General features: G+C 48.3%; 1 protein-coding gene across 1 annotated transcript in view; it reads left to right on the plus strand.

Moving 5' to 3' along the window:
• The window catches only part of RNF145 (ring finger protein 145), a 348,869-nt gene extending 325,564 nt beyond the window's left edge, over positions 1-23,305 (plus strand). Inside the window, exon 11 of the mRNA XM_086931218.1 lies at positions 21,499-23,305. Within this exon, the coding sequence (XP_086787344.1) occupies positions 21,499-22,128 (630 nt within the window). The 3' untranslated portion in view covers positions 22,129-23,305. The remainder of the gene's footprint in view (positions 1-21,498) is intronic.
• The last annotated feature ends 497 nt before the right edge of the window (positions 23,306-23,802 follow it).

Here is a 23,802-nt window from a genome sequence, read left to right on the forward strand (position 1 = left end):
CAGTCCAAAGATCAGGGCTTGATCCATCACCGTTTTTTAGCTCACTGCACCATCCCAGATCAGAACTTGGCTATATGCAAATTAGTCTGACCCTGGCCCAGTGCATCATGGGAACAGGGAAGACCAAACTACCAAGCCAATTCTTATACTGGGAAGGAAACAATCTACCGGGGACTGGTTTCTGGCATTTCAGCCGTCTTCGGCCCGGCTTGCTTGAATCCTGATGGTGCAATGAGCTAGGGACTCACATCTGAGTATACCCTTCCACTCTAAATAACGGTGATGGATCAAGCCCTGATCTTTGGACTGGGTAAGAGTGGTCTGCTTAATTCAGACACTCTGTTCATCACCACCCCCTTTTCTGTATCGTTTTTGGCCACTATAGGTGTGGCAGGGTATACTCAGACATGAGTCCCTTTCTCACTGCACCATCAGGATTCAAGCAAGCCGGGCCGAAGACGGCTGAAATGCCAGAAACCGGTCCCCGGTAGCTTGTCTCCTTTCTGGTGAAGAATTGGCTTGGTAGTTTAGTCTGCCCTGTTCCCATGATGCACTGGGCCAGGGACAGACTGATTTGCATATAGCCAGGTTCTGAGCTGGGATGGTGCAGTGAGATAAATAACGGTGATGGATCAAGCCCTGATCTTTGGACTGTGTAAGAGTGGTCTGCTTAATTCAGACACTCTGTTCATCACCACCCCCTTTACTGTATCGTTTTTGACCACTATAGGTGTGGCAGGGTATACTCAGACATGAGTCCCTTTCTCACTGCACCATCAGGATTCAAGCAAGCCGGGCCGAAGACGGCTGAAATGCCAGAAACCGGTCCCCGGTAGCTTGTCTCCTTTCTGGTGAAGAATTGGCTTAGTAGTTTAATCTGCCCTGTTCCCATGATGCACTGGGCCAGGGACAGACTGATATGCATATAGCCAGGTTCTGAGCTGGGATGGTTCAGTGAGATAAATAACGGTGATGGATCAAGCCCTGATCTTTGGACTGGGTAAGAGTGGTCTGCTTAATTCAGACACTCTGTTCATCACCACCCCCTTTTCTGTATCGTTTTTGACCACTACTGTAGCGTGAAATCCTGGGTTACTGTGCGTCCTCAACATCATCGCTATGTTGGTTGTGCTCGACAAAACTGCTTTTCTCTCTTGAGCTATTGTAGCTGAGTCACGTTTTGCCAGCCCCTTGGCCCTCAACCTCCTCCTCCATCTCGGATACCTACTATGCCCAGGGCCCAGCCTTTTGCTATTCCTGGTGGATCCCTTCGTGGTGTCTATATAGAGAAGGTCGCAGGCTGCACGGAATGTGCGCAACTGATGAGTTATCTTCTCCCAGCTAAAGATTAGTCGAAAGGGATGGCCCCAAGAATACGAAGTGTTGTGCTCCCGCAGAAAGGCCACTTCTTTTCCGTAGCATGATGGCCGACAGATCTTGAAAACTTTGATGGAGTGGCCATAATAAGTGTACCAGAGCAGAGACACTCGCTTTCCGGAGGATGCGCTCCTTCAATGGGAAGCTGTGAATACATGCCAGGATATCCATCCCTAGGCATGCCCGTTTGGTGATCCCTATCTATTCTCATGTCTGTAGCCTGGACATCCCCTAAAAGTTGTGCAAAGAGATCCTTTACATAATCCTCCATATTTCCGGCCTTGGCGGCCACCAGGGATTCGGATGTAATTGCTCCTAGACCTGTTCTCTAGATCTTTAGCGTGTGACTAGAGGGTAAGTTGTTGGTCCGTGAGTCGGATGAGTTCTTGTCGAAGCTGCTCAATTTCTTCGTCTCTAGTAATCTTGTGGTTCTTTAGGGCGTCCACTCGATTTCCCAGCTCCGACAGCTCTTTCGAGACTCCTTGTAGATCCTGGGACAAGTCTTTCTTGATAGTCCGTAGATCCTCTCTCAACGTTGTGAAGAGGGTATCCATATAAGACCTCGACACTGGTGCATCACCTTCATCATTCTCAGGCCAGGGTGAGTGGGCATCCGAGATCGCAGAAAGTTCTGCGGAGTGTAGGGTAGGTTGCTTGATAAGCAGGTCGTTTCTGGGTCACTCTTTCTCGGTCCGCACCATCGCCATATTTGTTCCTGTGAGCAGGGGTGATCACCGCGCCACCCACGAACAAATCCCCACAGCTGTCACAGTGATTCTAAGGAGGAGCAGGTCTCCACTGCTGGCAAAGCTAGGAAGTCGCCACTTCTGCTCAATTGGGCCCTAGTCGTACGGGGGCTGGGCCGCTTCACCATTCTGCCCGGTCGTAGCCCACAACGAGCATTTGAGTCAGAAGCCTCACCGACTCCCTTAGTTGAGGATTCCTTGGCTGTTAGGCCCCAGATGCCCACCCTGGGCCTCACCCCTGAGACATAGCACATCCCAAGAGCTTTCACGGTGGTGGGGACTCTGTTGTTTGAAAGTCCTTTATCGTGAGGATCTCCCCAAGTCCCCGGCAGCCCGCGTGACCTACCGGGGGTGCCTGTCAGCAATTATGGTTCGTGGGTGGTGTGTTCCTTCGTCACCACCCAGCCAGGCAATGGGGCTCTTCCCTCGCAGAAATGCTCTCTGTGTGTCCTCTGGGCGAGTGGGAATCGGGCAGGTGGTATGTCTGGTGCATCTGTGACCTCCCCCGCCTCCAGGACACGCCTTGAAATGCGGACAAGTCACAAGGCGGTCGGATGGCCAGGTCTGTGGCCTCCTGCTACTCGCGGGAGGGGTGGATATCAGGTGACCCCTCCCACAGTCGCTGCTGGTGCCTCAATTCCGCATTGCTCTGGTACCTCAATCACGGCCTGGGCGATCCGCGTTCGGCAGGTCTCCGGCGATCTCTCAGGGACCTGCTTGGTGGGTCGGTGTGCTTCAGGTGTTCCCCCTTTCTTGCTGTCTTATGGGGTCCCTCTGGTCTAGAGTGTTAACTCTCTGGGGGGGGAGTTAGGAAGCCCCCAGACTGCCCGGCTCTTAGTCTCCGGCGCACGCTGGGGGACTCTCTCTTCGCAGGCTGCAATTGAATCCATCCGAGGTGCTCGTGTTGCTGTGGTCAGTGTTGGGCCCACCATGCTACCCCCTCACTCTCACCTTTCTCTCCGGCTTCCCTCTCGAACCTTCCAGACCCCTGGCCGGTGTCTCCAGATTGGGCTAGATCACGCACAATTGGGCTATATTTTTCCGGTTGTGCGGCAACATTTTGGTTTGTGCTAGTTGCCAGATTATAAATATATATACATATACAGCGCTCATTAAAGCGGGTGAAGCGAAAAGCCCTCTTGTTTTTTTGTTGGCTTTGGGCTAGAGAATGGTTAAAAAAATCTGGCAACACTGGCCCTGGCGCTCAGTTCCCTTGGGATCGGGTGTCACAAGGGCAGCCTCCGCCTCGCCGGGTCCCCGGGGCTTGACAGCTATCTGCTGCCAAGCCTTTCTCCTCACCGGTCTCGGCCGCTTCCCCCTGCGGCGGGCGATTGGCGACTGGTGCTGTGGGTCCCGCTCCGCTGCCCCCAAACCTCTCTCCACTCTCCAGCAGGGTAGCGGACGATCGCAGCTCGCCTCTGCTTCAGACTGTCAAGTCGGTAATTTATATAGCGCGCTACATACCCAGAGGGTCTCAAGGCGCTTGAGGAAGGGTGGGGAGTTATTTGTTGAGTATCCAGGTTTTAAGTAGCTTTCTGAATGCTAGGTGGTTCTGAGTGAGGCGAAGGTGAATGGGAAGTGAGTTCCAGGTTTTAGCCGCCAGGTATGAAAAGGATCTTCCTCCCATGGTGGATTTGTTAATGCGAGGGACAGCAGCAAGGGCTTGGTTAGAAGAGCGTAGCTGGCGGGAGGGGGTGTAGAATGAAAGTCGTGTGTTGAGGCATTCGGGTCCAAGTTCGTAAAGTGCTTTGTGTGCGTGGGTTAGGAGGCGGAATGTTATCCTCTTATTGACGGGAAGCCAGTGAAGGTTTTTCAGGTGACCAGAGATGTGATCTTTACGCGGGATGTCTAGTATGAGTCTAGCTGATGCATTCTGGATGCGTTGGAGTTTTTTCTGGAGTTTTACGGTGGTTCCGGCGTATAGGGTGTTACCGTAGTCCAGGCGGCTAGTAACCAATGCGTGGGTGACCGTTTTTCTGGTTTCGGTGGGGATCCAGCGAAATGTTTTTTTGAGCATTCGAAGAATGTTGAAACAAGAGGATGAAACAGCGTTGACTTGTCTGGTCATCGAGAGAGAGGAATCCAGGATGACGCCCAGGTTACGCGCGTGGTCTGTCGGGATGGGTGCAGTTCCAAGGGCCTCTGGCCACCAAGAGTCGTCCCAGGCGGAGGGGGAGGTACCTAAGATAAGGACTTCAGTTTTGTCTGAGTTCAGTTTCAGACGGCTGTGCTTCATCCACTCAGCTACTTCTTTCATTCCTTCATGTTGGTTGGTTTTGGCGGTGTTGGGGTCTTTGGTGAGCGAGAGGATTAGTTGAGTGTCATCCGCGTAGGAGATGATGATGATGTTGAGGTTGTGTTGGCGTACGATGTCCGCGAGGGGGCTCATGTATATGTTGAAGAGGGTGGGGCTGAGTGAAGATCCTTGTGGTACGCCACAAATGACTTCAGTGGCCTCTGAGTTGAATGGTGGGAGGCGGACTCTCTGGGTTCTTCCGGCAAGGAACGAGGTGATCCATTCCAGTGCTTTTCCTTGGATTCCGATGTTTCTGAGGCGATGTAGGAGGGTGCTATGGCAGACTGTGTCGAAGGCTGCGGAGAGGTCGAGGAGGATGAGGGCAACTGTGTCTCCATTGTCTAGTAGAGTTCGAATGTCGTCTGTTGCTGCGATGAGGGCGGTCTCCGTGCTAGGTTTGGCTCGGAAGCCGGACTGTGAGGAGTCGAGGGATTTGTTGGTTTCGAGGAAGGCGGCGAGCTGGTTGTTGACGGCTTTCTCGATGACTTTGGCCGGGAATGGAAGGAGCGAGATGGGGCGGTAGTTTTTGAGTTCGGTGGGGTCCGCTGTGGGTTTTTTCAGAAGGGCGCTGAGTTCGGCGTGTTTCCAGCTTTCCGGGAAGGTGACGGAGTTGAAGGAGCAGTTGATGACGTCTCGGAGGTGTGGTGCTATGATGAAGTCCGCTTTGTTGAAAATGTGGTGAGGGCATGGGTCTGTAGGTGATCCAGAGTGGATGGAGTTCATCAGGCGGATGGTGTCCTCAGTGGAGATTGGGTTCCAGTCATTAAGGCTGTTCAAGGGGGGTGGAGGTGCAGCCGAAGTTTGTGTGGGTTGGACTCCGGGTTGGTTGTCGAAGCTGTTGTGGATGTCTGCGATTTTGTTGGGGAAGAACGAAGCTAGGGAGTCGCAGAGGGTTTGAGATGGGGTGATGTCGTTGGAGTTGGCAGTGGGGTTGGTAAACTATTTGACGATGTTGAATAGTTCCTTGCTGTTGTGGGCGTTGTTGTCTAGTCGGTCCTTGAATGCGGCTTTCCTGGTAGTCCGGATCAGTTGGTGGTGTATGCGGGTGGCGTTTTTGAAGGCGTCCCTTGTGCTGGTGTTTGGGTCTTTTTTCCAGGCCTTCTCGAAGGAGCGACAGACTTTCTTGGAGTTCTTAAGGTCATCGTTGAACCAGGAGGCGTTTTTGCTGCCTAGTTTGAATTTACATTTTTTCAAAGGTGCTAGGTTGTCGGCGCTGTTGGTTAGCCATTGAGTGTGGTTAATGGCTGCTTCGTTGGGGTTCGAAGAGTAGGCAGGGGGGTTATGAAGCAGCGATGAGGAGATCTGGTCGATGGTGATTTTGTTCCAGTTTCTTCGCAGAATAGGTTGAGGATGGTTGTGGGCTGTGGTCTTATTGTAGACAAAGTGAACGCAGCTGTGGTCCGTCCAATGGAGAACTGTGGTGTGACTGAAGGAGATATGTTTGCTGGAGGTGAAGATAGGGTCGAGTGTGTGACCTGCGTTGTGAGTGGGGGTGTTGACAAGTTGTTTGAGTTCGAGGTTGGCGAGATTGTCTAGAAGGGTGTTGGCGTTGCTGTCGTTGCTCTTTTCCAGGTGAAAATTGAGGTCTCCCAAAAGAATGTATTCCTCGGAGGGGAGGGCGTGTGGGGTGATGAAGTCAGTGATGTCTTCACTGAATTGTGCCCGGGGTCCTGGTGGCCTGTAGAGGAGTGTGCCTCTGAGTGTGGTCTTGGGGTCGGTGTGGATCTGGAAGTGAAGGTGTTCGGCGCTAGCGAAGTCGACGTCTGAGCTGGTTGAGATGCGAATGGAATTCATATGGACGATAGCGATGCCTCCTCCTGTTTGCTTGATGCGGTCTTTTCGGATGATCTTGTAGCCTTCCGGGATGGCAATGGTGATGTCTGGGGCTGAGGAGGCGTTCATCCATGTTTCTGTTAGGAAGGCGACGTCCGGAGAGATGGTGTTTAGTAAGTTCCAAAGGTCGATGGCGTGTTTGTGGACCGAGCGGGTGTTGAGAAGGATGCATTTAAGGTGGTTGGTGTCCGATCTCTGTTTGGTGTTAGTAGATGTGGAGTTGGTCTTGGTGCCGTCATACTTGCTGGAGTTGCAAGTGAAGGGTCCATGGGTGTGTCCAGGTGCGGCTTGGGCGCAGTTGGGGAGACGGCCGGGGTTTAGTGCTAAGAGGGTGGGGGCGTCGTATGTAATGCGGGAGGGGTGGGTGGTACGGGAACCAGGGGGTCTGCCGCTGGGCGCGGCCTTGGCACGGACGGGCGTAGACGGGCTTACCTTTGGCGCACCTTCGGCACGGCCGTAGCGCGTGGACGCTGCGCGTTGGATCATCAGCCTTAAATGGATAGTGGAGGGGGCGGAGCGTGGGAGGGGGAGCAGGGAGGCGGGGGCGTAGGGGGAGGGACGGGCTGCAGGCACAACAAAATGGACGGGGAGACAACAACAGGACCGGGAAATGCGAGCTGGCGCTGGAACACGGGCAGAATAACCCTTTCAATTAAGTCAAAGCAATGCACAGCGTTCCTAAATGTGATATGTAAATCAGGCTAAACAATGCGGAGTAATCACAGTTCAAGCAGAGTAATGCTGAGCGCTACGCAGGCAGAGCGGGTGCAGATCCAATTAGTAAAATATGCCAGAGCAGCGCTACGATACCACAAGCAGCGCTATGGATCCAGGAGGGAGGGTGGAGCGGCCGCCTCACGCGGCCGCCTCTTTGCTGGAAGACAGTCGCTGCGCGTCGATGCATGCTCCAGGCGCTCTCATTTCGTTCCGGGGAATCAGCCTGGATCAAATCTCCATATGTCGCCCCCAGCGTCCCCAGAGACATGCCTGTCCTAGTACCGCTCCCCGAAGTCTGGGCACTCCAGAATATGGCTATTTTGGTCAATGCTCGAGTGGAGGGACTATTTTCGTGTCTGCTCACTCAGCCATCTTGGCAACTCCCCCCGCTACTCGATTTTTATTCCACCCGGCATCACACTTTAAAGAACACTATTATGAGGAACAGTGTGCTATTAAAACTGTGTAATTTTTTTAATGTTCCCCTTTCAAACTTATAAGTCACTTTTTATTATAATTACCACCAGCATGTGATAGGTCTAGTTTCGTGACAAAATTTAATATGGAGAATCATAAAGTAGCTTCTTATAACTGCTTTTGTTTTGGTGGGAGATCTTTCCCTAGGCAGTAAGTGGCAGCTGCATATTAAAGTTCAAATTGGTTGACCATGGGACCAAAAGTGACTTATAAGTTTGAAAGGGGAACATTAAAAAAATTACACAGTTTTAATAGCACACTGTTAACATGGACAAAACAACGAAAAAATTTTTTTTACTTTTCATATGCAGATTATTACGTTGGTGAGAATGGCCCTGCTGTGTGTATTACTTTTTGATTACAGTTGGGTTTTTCTGCAGCTCCGCGTTTTCTTATTTTCTAGGAGACAGTGATAGCTCCAGTTAGTTTGTGTTCCATTGCTTCCAAGCTACATTTGTCCTATACAAGTAACGATATACATTTACATAATAGAAAGAACATTTTAATGGAGATAACAAAGGACCTTAAGGGTCTTAATATTGATAGGGTGCAAGGGCTTTTTGTGATGCAAGGATGTTAATGTTGGCCGAGCTAATTGTGTGGGCAGTAATACTCGGTGGAGAAAGTTGTGAGGGATGGGAGTGAGGGACTATGTTGTTGATGATGTCCTTTTTAACCATGGCCATGCTCTCAGCAAATATTGTGCACTGATTGTTTGGCAGAGCTCATGTGTGCAAACATGGCTGGGTAGATATTTTTGTTTAGGGGAGCAAACGCAAATGGAGAATTACCACCATGGCAAATTCATCTATTTTTTTTCAGGGCTGGGCAGCTGTTGCAGTGGAGGTAATAAACACAAAAACAGTTGGTTCTGTTGGGGTTAACAAATTGCTTTGAATTGTAGAAGCAGCACACGTTTACTTCTAGCATTATCAATGATTTAAGGAAATAACATAACACTCACCAAGGTATAGAATTGAATGCTGTATTCAAGCTTGACTCTTGCCCTTCCTTTCAATTATTTTTATCCTTGTCGCATAACACACACCGGATGCCAGTTTTAATTAATCCCTTAAGCTTCCGCACCCCATCTCCTGCCCTGAAGAAGACCCACCTCGACGCCTTTCATACTATTGGGCATTTGTAGGGTCGAAACGTCGAAGCACTTGATATGTCTACACAACGCTCATGATCCTATTTTAAATAATTTATGGACCTTGCAGCGTATGTGCAACAATCATAAGGGCAAACAGAAATCTTCTCCCCTTCCCATTTCTCATGTTGATTTGTCTTGTATCTAGTGTACTGTTTATGGCCCCAATCTGAAAGAAACATGTTAGTGTTAGATTCCTTACCTTAGAATATCCCCAGGCGTCAGACTGGATCCGGAAAGTTTTCATCAGCACTACCCTTGCGCTCCGGCAGGCGTCGTCTGTGGCTCCACATCCGTTGTCGGCGTTGTGAACACCGGGATGACGTAGTCGGAGTACTTAGACGCCGCCCTCGCGTGCTGACGTCAGTTCTTCTTTTTTCTGCGCCAACAAGCGCAGATCCGGGAAGAGCAGTACTCTAGTCATTTTTTGACTAACTTTTTTGATGTCTTTTTATCACTTTTCGATGCCATTCGGGATGCCTGGTTTTAAACCTTGCTATGCCTGTCACCGCCTGGTGTCGGTGCCGACCCCCACCATCGGTGCCTTTACTGCCTCGGGGCAGACCACGATGACAAGTCGTGCCCCGACTGCCGGGCCTTGACCTCGAAGGCTAGACGAGGGCGGTCCCATAAGTTACTTGAGCTCCGGCAGTCGGCGCCCCGCCGCTCGGGGTCCCGGTCGAGGAGGAAGTCTAGGGACCGGTCGCGGAGCCGCTGTGATCGCCTCTTGTTGAGTCCCCATCACTCGTCGGGCTCCAAGTCCTCCGGTAAGTCGAGGCATTCGAAAAAGAAGTCGAAGAGGCGTCCTCGCTCTTCTGACTCCCCCTGACGCTCACGTGACGCGGCCGGGGGTTCGGGCGACACCACCCGCGTGGCTCCGCCGGAGCCGCGTCAATCTCCACACCCGCCGGTCCCTAGGCTGCATGCGACACCAGGGGAGATGCGTGACTTCCTCGTGGCCATGAGGGCTCACTTCCCTCCGTCGGCACCTGTCGGGGCGCCTTCGGGCCCCGCGGGTTCGACTGGGAGCCCTTGCGGGCCGGCAGCCCCGGCGCCATCTGGTGTTTCGGCCCCGGCGCCGACTCCGGTCCCGATGCTGTAGGGCCCCGCAGGACCCAGGACTGGATCTGGGTTGTCGCCAGTCGACCTCATGACTCCTCCGCTGGCGCCGACCCAGAGGGTGTCTCTCCCAGTGCTGTCCGATTGCGACACCGGAGCGGCGCCGCTAGGAGCAGTCTCCGATGAGTGACCAATTCACCTACGACTCGGCTCCATCATTTTTGCCTGGTTTCCCGGAGATGGATGACGTTGAGGACTGGGAGGGGTCTGAGGACCCTCTGGCACAGCAGTGCCAGTTAAGCCAGGACTGGGCAGATGAGCTGGGGGAGGCCAGTGGTCTAGACACTTCGCCTGACACTGGATTAATCTCTCCTCCCTCCGTGGCTTCGGAGGAGGGGGCTACTTATAGCGTGGTGTTGAACAGGGCAGCCAAGGCCTTGGCTCTTGAGCACCCTGTCGCGGCCGTGAGGACTTACCTCCTCACTGAGGTGCTCAAACCGCAGGCAAGCTCATCAGAGCCTCTACTGCCGTTTAACGAGGCCCTCACCGATGTTCTGATGGACACCTGGTCCAAGCCCGTAACAGGCCTCCCTGTGGATCGGAACGTGGCCAGACGCCACCGCCCGGCTCCGGGCGACCCCTGCTTTCTGTCCGTTCACCCCACCCCAGAGTGCCTGGTGATTCAGGACTGTACGTCCCAGACCGCATTCCCGACCGCTCCTCCGGATCGGGAATCCAAAAGTTATGATCAGTTTAGGAAGAAACTGTTCTCCTCTCTGAGTTTGGGGCTGCGGTCTGTCAACACCGCCTGCCTTTTGGGACGTTACACCCACTTTCTGTGGGATACGGTTGTGGAGGTGCTGCCACAGTGTCCATAGGAGGCTTGGACACGGCTCGCCCAAGCTCTGGCGGAGGGCCGGGATGCAACACTTTACTCGATTCGATGTGGAATTCACACCACAAACTCGCTGGGCAGAGCGATTTCCATGACGGTGGCGGTTCGCCGCCACGCCTGGATGCGGTCTGCCAACTTCTCGGGGGGATGTCCAGGCCGAGGTCATGGACATGCCCTTCAATGGCCGTCGCCTCTTTGGCGACAAAGCGGATAGTGCGCTCGAGCGTTTTAAGGACTCCAGGTCTACAGCCAAGTCCTTGGGCCTGGGCCAGCACCAGCAAACCTCCGCTTTTCGCCCCTTTCGTGGCCAAGGAAGGGGCGCCCCCTACAGGTCCAGCCAGCCACAAGCTGCAGATCCAGTGTCAATGCGGTCGCGGATATGGTTACCGCTGTTGCGGTACCGGGGGACAACGCAGGGTCAGTCCACATCCGCCCCGCATCATCTGCCTCTAAGCCTTCCTAGTCGGGCATTTCACGCCCTTTCGACGCCAGTGGGGGACAGGGTTCGCCATCACTTCCTCCACTGGCGCTCCATCACGTCGGACAGGTGGGTGCTGCAAATCGTCCAAAGGGGCTACTCCCTCCCCTTCGAGGCGACCCCTCCAGCCATGCCACTGCAGTACCACCGCATGTCGGGGGATCACTTGCAACTTCTGCAGGAGGAAGTTATGGCCCTCTTGGCCAAGGGGGCCATCAAACTCGTTCCTGGGCCAGAAATAGGGCGTGGTTGATTCTCCCACTACTTTTTGGTACCCAAGAAGGGCAAAGGAGGCCTACGCCCTATCTTGGACCTCCGGAGCATCAACGGCTTCCTTCGGAAGGAGAAGTTCAAGAAGCTGACTTTAGCTCAGGTCCTAGCTGCCCTAGACCCTGGAGACTGGATGGTAGCTTTGGACTTTGGACGCTTATTTTCCCATCCCCGTCCTGCCGGCCCACCGGCACCACCTGCGGTTCACAGTAGGCCATGAGCCCTTTCAGTTTACCGTGCTCCCCTTCGGACTTACCAGTGCCCCTCGGGTGTTCACGAAAGTGATGGCGGTGATCGCAGCTCATCTGCGCAGATCAGGGTTTTCAGTCTTCCCCTATCTTGACGATTGGTTGTTGAAGGCGGGCTCGCCCCAAACAGTCGTCTCCCACCTCCAGACTATGGCTGACCTCCTGCACGCGCTGGGGTTCTCCATCAACGTGCCGAAGTCACACCTGTGCCCCTCTCAGAAGCTCCTTTTCATCGGAGCGGTTCTGGACTTGGCGCAGTTTCTGGTTTATCCTCCCGAGCAGCTGGTTCGGGATATTCAGGCTCTGATTCCGATCTTTCAACCTTTATCCAGAGTTTCGGTCAGGTTGACGCTGCGGCTCCTGGGGCTGATGGCCTCCTGCATCCTTCTGGTGCATCACGCCAGTTGGCAGATGCGGGCTCTGCAGTGGGACCTGAAGTTTCAGTGGGCACAGCATCAGGGCAACCTGTCCGACCATGTCCTGATCTCGGAGGGCACTGCGAGTCAGTTGCAGTGGTGGCTCACTAACCACGATTGGGTCAGCGGCAGATCCCTCTCCCTACCCCAACTGGAGCACGTAGTAGTGATGGATGCCTCTCTCCTGGGATGGGGGGGCCACATGGGAAAGGCAGAGATCAGAGGCCTCTGGTCTCCGGCGGAGTCCTTGCTCCATATCAACCTTCTGGAGCTGCGGGCGATCTGTCTTGCACTGAAGGCATTCCATCCCTCTGTCCGGGGAAGTGTAGTGCAAGTGTTCACGGACAACACCACCGCCATGTGGTACTGCAACAAGCAAGGCGGGTGGGGTCGTGGACCCTTTGTCATGAGGCTTTGCGCCTCTGGACATGGCTGGAACACCATGGCGTCACCCTGGTGGTTCAACACCTGGCAAGTTCCCTGAACGCCAGAGTGGACGAACTCAGCTGCCTGCATGATTGATCACGAATGGTGTCTGAACTCTGACGTGGCGCAAGGTCTCTTTCGGCAGTGGGGAGAGCCTTGGTTAGATCTATTCGCCACCGAAGAGAATTCGCAATGTCATCAGTTCTTCACGTTGGAATTTCCAAGGCGGCACTAGCTCGTAGTGGAGATGCTGTATGTTGTACGCCTTTCCACCTATACCACTTCTGTCCAGAGTGCTGAAGAAGATCTGGCGAGACCGAGCCAAAGTCATCCTTGTGGCTCCGGACTGGGCACAAAGATACTGGTATCCCGAGCTACTCAGCATGTCAGTCGATCCCCCGATTCGTCTGCCTCTTCAGGAGGTCCTTCTGTCGCAGCAGCAGGGGACGGTCCTCCACCCGAACCTGTCCAGTCTCCACATACATGTGTGGGGATTGAGCGACGACAGTTGAGGCCATTTGACTTGCCTCTTGAAGTCTGTGATGTGATTCTGGCAGAGGCGTCCCTCCACAAAATCGGTATACGCCTGCAGGTGGAACAAATTTGTGGCATGGTGCACAGCAAAGGCTGTGGATCCACTCTCTGCCCCCCTTTCAGAGGTTCTCCTCTTCCTTCTTTCTCTTGCCCAGCAGGGCTCTGCTCTGGGCACTATCAAGGGCTGCCTCTCTGCCATTTCAGCCTTCTTAAGGCTTCCTGATCAGCCTTCTCTTTTCAAGTCCCCTGTTGTAAATAGATTCTTGAAAGGCATCACACATATGTTTCCTCCTGTTCCCTTTGTGATGCCTCAGTGGGACTTGAATCTTGTGCTTGCGTATCTGATGTGCGCTCCCTTTGAGCCACTTCATAATTGTCCTCTTCGTCTTCTAACTCTTAAAACTGCATTCCTGATTGCCATCACCTCTGCCAGGAGAGTGAGTGAACTCCAAGCTCTATCTTCTAAACCTCCTTTCCTCTCTGTCCATCCGGACAAGGTTGTTTTGAGTACTCGTCCTTCTTTCCTGCCCAAGGTGGTCACAGCATTTCATATTGGGCAGTCCATCACCAGAGGAAGAGAGGCTCCACCATCAGGACCCAAAACATGCGCTCTCCTTCTATCTAGATCGCACACGCCAGTTCCAGGTGGACGACCAGCTCTTTGTTGGTTACGTGGGCGCTAAGAAGGGACGGGCGGTGCACAAGCGGACCATCTCTTGGTGGGTCGTCTTGTGCATCAAGGTGTGCTACTCTTTGGCAAAAAAAGAGCTTCCTGTTGGGCTGCGCGCCCATTTCCACTCGGGCCACGGCGGCTACTACTGCCCTGGGTCGGGGAATCCCCTTGCAGGACATCTGTCAGGCAGCAACGTGGGCCTCGCTGCACACATTCGCTAGGCACTACTGCCTGGACAGCCAAGTACGGAGAAATGGCTTTTTGGGCCGTTCCGTTCTCCAGGACTTTCCGGTGTGATCTTGGTTCGCAGACCCACAACCGGGGTTGGTATTGCGGGGGTATCTATTCTAAGGTAAGGAATCTAACACTAAAGTTTCTTTCAGATGCACAAGTTACTTACCTTCGGTAACGATATACCCTGAAAAACATGCTTGTTAAATGTAAAAGGTAAGCATTTTTCTCTCTTCGTCACTAAAGTAGCTGTCACTTTCAGAGGAACAAGTGCATTCGTATGGCAGCCATCAACAGTCACACTCTGGTTTCAATGGTCGCTTCCAAAATAGCCAGAAAGAGTTCCTGCCGCTGGCACCGCTCGGACCCTCAGGAAAATACTCCACATGACTCACCGACGGACGAGATGCCTGCAGCCTTCCAGCACCACCTTTGTTTGGACAGACCGAAGAGTGAAAGGGGCCAAGACGTGTTGCCGGACACGGTTGGGAAATATGACTTCAGCGACCTCAACACGACAGCGATACAGTGAAACTGTATCCGTCCTTTCATGACAGGCGAGTCAACTAGGTTTTCTAACGACATACAACACCAATCCTCCATGAAACAATTGGTGATATCTAGTTTTGGACTAATAAATCGGGTTACTTGCATCATGCTACCAGCTTCCTTTCCCCGTTTCATCCCACAGAGCTCCACCATATCTTACAGTATTACATACAGCATAACAATGGAAACTCTTTTGCTGGATTGAGGTGGAAAATCCAATGGCACCTACCATAAGCTCAAAAGTAGTGCTTGCAACAACAGTGAAAGCATCACCTAGCGCACTGCGCAACGTTCTCCTGGACCGCCCAGGATTCCTTAAGTGAATAATCCAAAGGATCAACAGTTCAAAATATCCAGTACTCTCATTTTATTCATGAAGTGTTCGAATGTTTCTATTCAATTCATATTTCTTTAAATTCACATTTCATCTCTATTCACAATTCACATCGTCAGTCCAATGCATTTCGGGCATCTTGGCCCTTCATCTGGGACAATAAGGCTGAAAACAAGATACAGTAAACGCGTAATTAATACCCAAGAAACTAAAGTCTTATTCCACACATAATGAAACATCATGCACGCTTCTTGTGAAACCGTTTTGTGCATCAGTGAAATCCCCAAGTGACTCTCTGCAAAAGTTTCAATAAAAACGTGAAATGAAAAAAGTAGCCCTCAGGCACTCACACTTGTATGAATCTCAAGTGAATAATATCTTCAAAACGAACAAGTTACAAATCTGTGAAATGCAAGAATGTTATAAGTACATCTCCCGTAATTATGTTCGTATTCAATGTTGTTTATTATAAAAATCAAGCAAGCTTACTTTTCTCTTTCAGGGTCTCTCCCGCCAAACGGCCAGTGTGTAATGTTTGAAAAGCGGCCGCGGTAGCTGCCACTCTTAGTGTTTAATGCATTGTTTGACTTTGCAAAGTTTGTAAGCTATCCCGTGATTGGTCTAGCTTCCGATCACATGATCGGACAGCGGCCAATCACATTGTGATGAAAACCTCTAATGAAACTCTAGGGCGTGTGAGAACTCTGTCTAAATAAAGTTGTGTGATGTGTAAACAAATGCTGAAATAGCCTATTCAAAGCAAACTCATAAAAGAAAACATGATGATTGTCAAAATGTTAACCAAGGGGATAGAATTCTCATCCTGCATTACAGGTTCAAGGCTTCTACAAAAATTCATGGTTATAAATAACAGGTAAATTCGGTCCGATCATTCAGACCGAATGGCTTATGGGAATTTAACAAATACATCCAGTTGTTTTCTCGCTGTAATAAAAAACTGTTATTATCACGTCCTTCCATCTTTTCAATCACCTCCAGAATGAGAAATTGTAATTGGGATACATTGTGATGTGACTCTTTAAAATGTACCGCTATGCATGATTTCTTATTTCCAGTTCTGATGTTAGACTTGTGTTCATTGAGTCTCACTTTTATCTTGCGAGTAGTCTTACCAACATACACTTTCCCACATGGGCATTTGAGCATGTAAATTACGTTTGCTGTATCGCAAGTGGCATTGACTCGGAGGTTGATTTTGTAGCCTTTCATCGGATGAGTTAAAGCATTCCCTCTGATTATGTTATTGCAGTGGCCACACTGCAAACATGGTCCAGTTCCACGAAAGCGTACTTCAGGTGTGGTTTTCATCTGCAATAATTCGCCAAGGTTCTTGCCTCTGGTAAAGGCAAAGATAGGTGGTTCATCAAATGTATTTTTAAAGTCTGGTTCTGCTTTCAAAATTTTCCAGTGGTTATGAATGATTTTTTTGAATCTATAACTCACAGTGGAGTATTTGGATACAATTGTCATTCTCTTATCCTTGTCTTTAATACGGGTTTTCAATAAGTCAGTTCTCCGCATATTGTTAACTTTCTGTTCTGATTGTCTAATCAGAGTGTCAGGGTAGCCTCTGCTGCAAAATCTATCGCCCATTTCCTTTATTTTAGTCTTGGCTTTTATTGGATCTGACATGATTTTTTTCACACGCATCATTTGTGATGTCGGTAGATGTTGTTTCAAAGACTCCTGGTGGAAGCTCTGGAAATGAAGGGTATTGTTTCTATCTGTGTTTTTTCGAAACAGTTCTTTTTCTATCTTTCCGGAATGTTCAATTCTGTTAATGCGCTTTCAAGTGATTCTTTAGTGTCTTTCCAAAGAATGAAAATGTTGTCGATATAACGAACGAACATTTTCAGATTAGCTGTCCAAACTGGATTCTTTAGTATATTCTGTTCTTCATAAGATTTCATGTAGATGTTGGCATACACTGGGGCGACGCAATTGCCCATCGAAGTTCCAACCAATTGTTGGTACCAGATGTTGTTAACTTTGAAGTAACTATGGTACAATGTAAATACAATGAGTTCCAAAAGAAAAGTTTGAAAAGACAACTCATAGTCTGTCGTTAAAATTGCTTCCTCCATTGCCTCAATCCCCGCACCATGCGGGATTGAGGTATACAATGATTTAACATCCGCAGTACACAGAATCAATCGTTCATCTGTCTCCATTTGTAGTTCATCTAGTTTTGTGAGAAAGTCAGAAGTGTCCCTGACATATGTCACCATCTGTTGTACTGTGGGTTGCATATACCTGTCTATAAATTGACCCGTAGGTTCATGTATGCTGTTTCTGGTGGAAACGATGGGACGCAGAGGAGGATCAAATAAGTTCTGATGTACCTACGGCAACATGTAGAAGGTCGGACTCCTCGGGTTAAGTTTAATTAGAAAATTCTTGGTTTTTTCTGTGATTTTTCCATTAGCTCTAGCTTTTTGAATGATTTCAGTGAGTTTAATCAGGTATTCTTGTGTGGGATTATGATCCAAAGGAGCATAGGTGTTCCCGTCAAATAGATGTTCTGTGATTCTTTTCTGGTACATCTCCGTGTTCATTACAAGGCCTCCGCCCTTATCTGCTTGTATGCAGGTGATCCTCTGGTTGTTTGCCAGATTTCTTGGTCATATTTGTTTTTGTTCTCTTCTCACATTTGATTTTATTCAAGTCCTGTTTGACTATTGTCTCAAATAGGTTGAAAGACTTGTGGCTCATTGGGGCCATGAAAGTGCTCTTTGATCGTAAACCCTTCAATTGGTCTAGTTCTTGGGACAAAGGTTTCGGTACAATATTATCAAAATAGTGGCGCAACCTCAATTTTCGCATACGCTTAAAAAAAACTGACCTCAAGTTCTAATATGTTCGTTTGGGTTTTAGGGACAAAAGACGTTCCTTTTTGTAACATTGTAAGTTCCTGTTTGGTAAGATCATAGTCGGAGATGTTGATCACTAAGTGTTCCTGCTCGTAGTTTTCTTCTTCTCCTTTTCCTTGGTTACGCTTCTTGTGGTTGGGGCATCTTTTTCCCCTCCTGGGTCGTCTGTTAAAGCGGGGCTTTGTTCTAAAAAAGGCACCTTCGCGCTGTTTGTGTCTGCTGATGTCGTTGGTGTCATAGATGTATTGATTCCCTCATGAGTGGTAGGGGCTCCTTTTCTAGATACTTGATCTTTGTTGGATGGAGGTTTGTTGGACATATCGCTTCCTGAAGAGGAAGTATCAGTGTACGGAGTGTAAGGGCGGTTTCTCCTTTTCTGGGCATACACGTCAGCCCACGTATAGACCTCCCCTAATTTATAATCAACGTGTCACGTCTAAACTTTCTAATTTTCCGCTCGTTGATCTCCTGTGTGTGTTTATCGATTTGTTCTTTGATATCATTCAGGACTGTAGTTAGTTCTTCTGCGCTCATCATTTTAGATAATTCATCAGAAATCTCATCCATATCTTTGCTGAGTTAAACTAAAATTCCTGAAAGTTCCTCGATAATCAACAGTATCAAATCAAGCGAACATTTATTAAGTATCGCGTACCATTTATCTTGAAAAGTCTTTGAGTTCTTACACAAAGATGGCTTAAGTGCTATGCGCAACCCTCTTGGTATGCGTTGCATCTTATGATAACGAATTAAGGTGCTGGCATGTAATTTCTGGTTAACATGTCTTTTTGAGATGTATAAAAGTTGTTTTATGCTCTGTGCCTTGGTTCTGTTAGAGGATGTGTAGTCTATTTCCTCCTGTATTAAAGAATAAATCCTTGAGGCCTCCCCTTCTTGGAAAGCAAATGTATCTGCCCTTGCTTCCGTGCTCTTACTAATCTCTTCATATTGCATTATGTCGATCAAGATGTAAAGCTTGTTCTTAAGTGTGAAGTTATCATGTGAACAAATTTGTGGCGTGCTGCTGGCCTCGATGACAAGAAATGATATCGTGAGTGTAAGATAGAGGTGAAAGCGCACAGCCTGTCTATAAGAAACTCAGTTATAATGTTTCACAGTAAATCTCATCACATTTTAGCGTGCTGCTCGGGTGGCACCTCTTGTCTTGGGCGTCCTGGAATATGACTCAAAAGTAGTGCTTGCAACAACAGTGAAAGCATCCCCTAGCGCACTGCGCAACGTTCTCCTGGACCGCCCAGGATTCCTTAAGTGAATAATCCAAAGGATCAACAGTTCAAAATAGCCAGTACTCTCATTTTATTCATGAAGTGTTCGAATGTTTCTATTCAATTCATATTTCTTTAAATTCACATTTCATCTCTATTCACAATTCACATTGTCAGTCCAATGCATTTCGGGCATCTTGGCCCTTCATCTGGGACAATAAGGCTGAAAACAAGGTACAGTAAACGTGTAATTAATACCCAAGAAACTAAAGTCTTATTCCACACATAATGAAACATCATGCACGCTTCTTGTGAAACAGTTTGGTGCATCCGTGAAATTCCCAAGTGACTCTGTGTACACTGGTAAAATATTGGACTTTACCGCATCACTTTTCATTCTATGGTTACCCTGTCGGGTTGGAATTATCACCGGACGAGGGCCCTAATATATAAGGATCCAGCCATCAAGCCCTGAAGAGTTATAGCGTCTGTGATTGTACAGAACTATAACGAAACACGTGTCGGTTGGCTGTAAAATTTCCATGTGACGTGATGACCTAATAAAAGGAGATATACATCTACTCCTGGAACCAACGTTGGACATTTGTTTCTTTGGGATTTTACCTAACAGTATTCTACTGGTTATTTTGTTTTGGAGTGTTTCGTTTTGTTATTCACATAGGGAGGTGAGCTGGATTTGTATTCCTCCCTGCCCCGCCCTTTTAAATCTTATATATTGTTGCACGTTTGAGAAAATGAAATGCTTTGTGTCATTACAGATTTGAAGATGCTTACCTATTATAAAGGCTGATTGCCATATACAACAAAAATATTTTGTTATAATGCAAATTACATGCTGTGTTACAGAAAGCAAAAGAATAAACAAATTTGAGTTTCCCTATATCACAGTTTATCTTCATAGCATGAACCCCTGACTGACTACCAAGGATTCTAGATGAGAACATTATCTCCCTGTGGTCCATAAGTGCCCTTGATTATTGCTAGCATTCATTTGGCTTAATATGTGCCCATGCTTGACTAGCAGGTGATTCTTCAATGTCATATGTTAATTTTGCCAGTGACGTTGCTGGGAGAGACCACTTTATTTGGGGGTGGCAGAGGTGAACAATTGTCGTTGTCTGTCGACTAAACCCCCACCTCCCTCCCTCCCTTGCTGTTACCTGCCCCAGTGTCACTGGGCGGCAAACTCAGGGATTGCCCCGGGCGGCAAAAGCTGTAGATACTTCACTGAACATTTTGCAATTAAAAAGAAAAGTTTGATGGTATTTAGTAATTAGTCTCACGTGGGACTTCTAACCTAGGGAATGTAGGAAGTGTTGTTGAGCCACAATTTTTTGTGAGACTACAGTGCCTCTCCTTTTACTGTATGTAGCATTAGGACATTGGAAGTGAGTTCTGGGTCCAGAATATGACATCTGGCAAGCATACAGAGGTCATTGAAGTGAATGCTCATAGAAACATGGCTCTGTCCTCTGTTAGAAGCTAGGTGAAACAAGGCAGTTATTCACAGCTTCAACTAAATCATTGATACGGTCAATGGTGATGTGATATGTGACATTTCCAGAGATGTCAGTGATCGTTATTCCTGACGTTACTGTTCTTGCCCTCTCATCGATCTCATTTCTAAGTGTGGCGCTCCCGTGATGCAAGCTGGTGAAAAACATTGTATGTGAGTGAGTACAATCAACCTGATCCCTGAGGGGACTGACACCTTTCTAAGTGAAGGGCGTTTGTGAGAATTTGCTTGGTGTGAACCAAGGGGCTAAGCCAGATTTTTTTAGGTCGAGCTTGGGCAGCGCATGCGCTACTCTGCGAGGCATGCTGTATTGGAGTATGGAACAGAAGCCCAGCCCACTCTCTGCCTATATTTGTCATACGCTTGTGTCATTGTCCTACGTAAATGCTGGCTTCTGATTCGTTTATAAGCTTGTTAGTCCCTCCTTAGTACCACCTTGTCTTAATTCGTAACCTCCCATGAGGACTGGCCCTTTTACTTCTGTTGTTACACAGCAAGTCTTTTTAAGTCTAAGCACTATTTTCTTCAAATAGTTTCTCCTACTGCAGGCACGATATGCTTTCCTGCAACATTCAGTGTGTCTTGCGCGCTTTAAGCAACCTGGGACAATGGCGGCCACTTCTTTGAATATGTTTTTTTTGGGGTATATATTCTCCGTTTTATGAATTACACTGCTGTATAAAGTAAAAATATTTTTTTTTTAAAGAATGTCTCGCATTTACAAGGGTTTGAGCTATTGGCATTGTAAATGACAATGCCTTTTATTTGTGTTAATTATCAAAACATAAAAATAAGTCATTGTCATTTACAATGCCAATAGCTTAATCTCTCCGAAATGCGAGGCCTAATGCATTGCAAATGCTTGTTAAATAGAGTCCCTTGGGTCAGTGGTCTACAGGAGAGGAAGTCGGGAATTCCCAGTGGGAGAAGGGAGGGTTTTAGGAGCTGTTGCAAATTGAAGGTAAAAAGTTTGTCTTGCAGAGTCTAACTTTAGGGAATGAAGCACCATCCTTTGGCAAATTGCCTTGAAACAGTCGAAGATTTTCAATTTAAGAGGGTTTGTTTTCTGGTATGTCTAAACATGTGCACTGATAATGCTTTTTTCTAAATGCCTTTTTTTCCTCCTCTATAGGACATGAAGAATGCCATTATCACCCCCTGCAACCATTTCTTTCATGCTGGATGTCTTAAAAAATGGCTGTATGTACAAGAGACCTGCCCCCTATGCCACTGCCAGCTGAAAAACACTTCACAACTACAACCAGGGCCAGAAGCCATGCCTGCCCCAAATGTGGTAGCTGAGCCATTAGCCGCTGAACCAGAACCTGCTAAGCAGCCAACACTTGAAGAAGCAGCAGCAGCTTCATTATGTCAGGACCTGAACACCGTGAATCCTGGAAATTCATCAACCGAGCAAGCCTCCCTGAGCACACCGGGAAAGAATGAGACTATGAGCCCAGATATGACGCAAGAAAAAGTCTTGCCGGTGAGACGGCATGAAGTTGTGATTCTAAATGGCTCAGACTCCAGCATGCCCTTCAGGAAGGAGCAACAAGAGGTGAAGTGTCAGGAAGGCATTACTGAATTTACTGCTCCATTGCTTGGGTGGGATGAGATTTTAACTCCTGAGCACCCAGCCATTACCGGTCCAGTGGGCCAGGTGAGACAGTCTGAGAAGCGAGGGAGCCAAGATGCCACGGAGGACTGCATGTCTGCGTTAGTATTTGAAGCAGAGTCTGGCATGGGGAAGAAACATTGCTGAGAGCACTTCCTGTACACCTGATGTGCTTTCCACCCCAGCTTCCTTCAATCAGTAACACAGTTAATGCTGATAAAGTGTCATTAGTAATATCTGGAGAGGATTATGTTGATGATTTGGCTGGAGCTGTGCTCTGGAAATGGCTGTCTATTCCTAGTGCAACCTCTTTGGTTGAGAGGGTGGCAAAGGCTCCTTGTGAACATTCCGCAAGGAAAGGCTAATAAAGCAGCTCTGCAGGATAGATGCTGCTGACTGAGAATATTTCATCTGCAGGGAGCCCCTTGGGCAGTGAGACTTCCCTCCCAGCCCTCGTATTGCAGGGAGGAAAGCAGAGCCTGAGGAGTCCCTGAAAGTCCTTTGAACCAGAGCTGTGTGAGTTCTGTACAGCACCCAAGAGAATCAAAAGGGAAAGGGCTGTTTATGTGGGCAGGTTAATGCACGCGCTTGCATGCACATGCACGCGCTTGCATGCACATGCACGCAGTGTACACGTATATACTCACACATCAGGTTCTGTGGGGGGCACAATGACATTAATCTGCTACAGCTGGAACTGCAGGAAATGTGTCCACGGCTTTCAAGAGGAAATGTGATGGGATATATATATACTTCAATATATATCTATATTCCCTTTTATTTAGATTTTTGTAAAATGACTCTTGTCCCTTTATGATGTAAAACTCGAGTTCCAGAGATCACTTTCAATAACTAGAGGTGTGAAAGTGGGAGGAGCTTTAGATTACTGACGGGGTACTCAGGGGTGGTTGAATTATGTGTAACCATCAATTCTCGCAATTGATTTAACAGTATTAAATTCTGGCCAACAATGCACTTTTGGGAATGAATATGCATTGATGTGTATGACCAAGAGCTACCAGCAACCCAAAGTTCTTTGGATTTGCACCTTTATTTTCCTTTTTGAAGAGATTTTGTCGTATTTAAATTTTTACCTCCATATAACTGCTTTAGTTTGAATGTATAGAAATGAAGCAATTTTATATGTGAATTTTGATATAAAAATAGTGACTTATTTATACAAATCCGCTTTGCTTTAAAGGAAGGTAGTGTTCCTTTCCGACTTCAAAATTATGAAGTAATTTTTTTTAATCATTTTTTAGTGTTACATTTGGATGTAGACTGACAATAGGTTAAATGTCCCAATAAAAGACATTTAAACATGCATTAAGTGGTTGTAATCAGTGCTGTTGATTGAAGTACAGTTTTGTTTTAAAAAAGAGCTTTTTTAATCGGTGCAACCTATTTAAACAGTATAACTGGCATCAATCGACATTTGTAGGTATCAGATTTGCTACAGTTATCTAAAGCACAAAGTGAAGTAGCTCTGATATCACATTCATGTTTCATTGGGCCCTTGCCCTGGCTAGCCATCCCATGCCTTCTCCTCCTTAAACTCCACCTGTTCCCCCTCCCATTTCCATGCCCATCATCTGGCCTTTCTAGCTCACAGCAATCATTCACTGGTCCTATATGATTTGCCTCTCTATGCTCCACAATTTCAGCTGTCATACATCGTATGCTGGTTTGACATAGCTTACAGTTGGGACCGATGTGTGAAAGAAGTACGGTTCAGGGGAGGCAAAGGGATGCACAGATTGGTGTCTTGTTTTTGGGGACAAAACCTATCAACCTTTTTGTGGAATTAAAATTAAGAATGCT

This window comes from Lissotriton vulgaris, chromosome 7 (assembly GCF_964263255.1).
Source record: "Lissotriton vulgaris chromosome 7, aLisVul1.2, whole genome shotgun sequence".
Taxonomy (NCBI): domain Eukaryota; kingdom Metazoa; phylum Chordata; class Amphibia; order Caudata; family Salamandridae; genus Lissotriton; species Lissotriton vulgaris.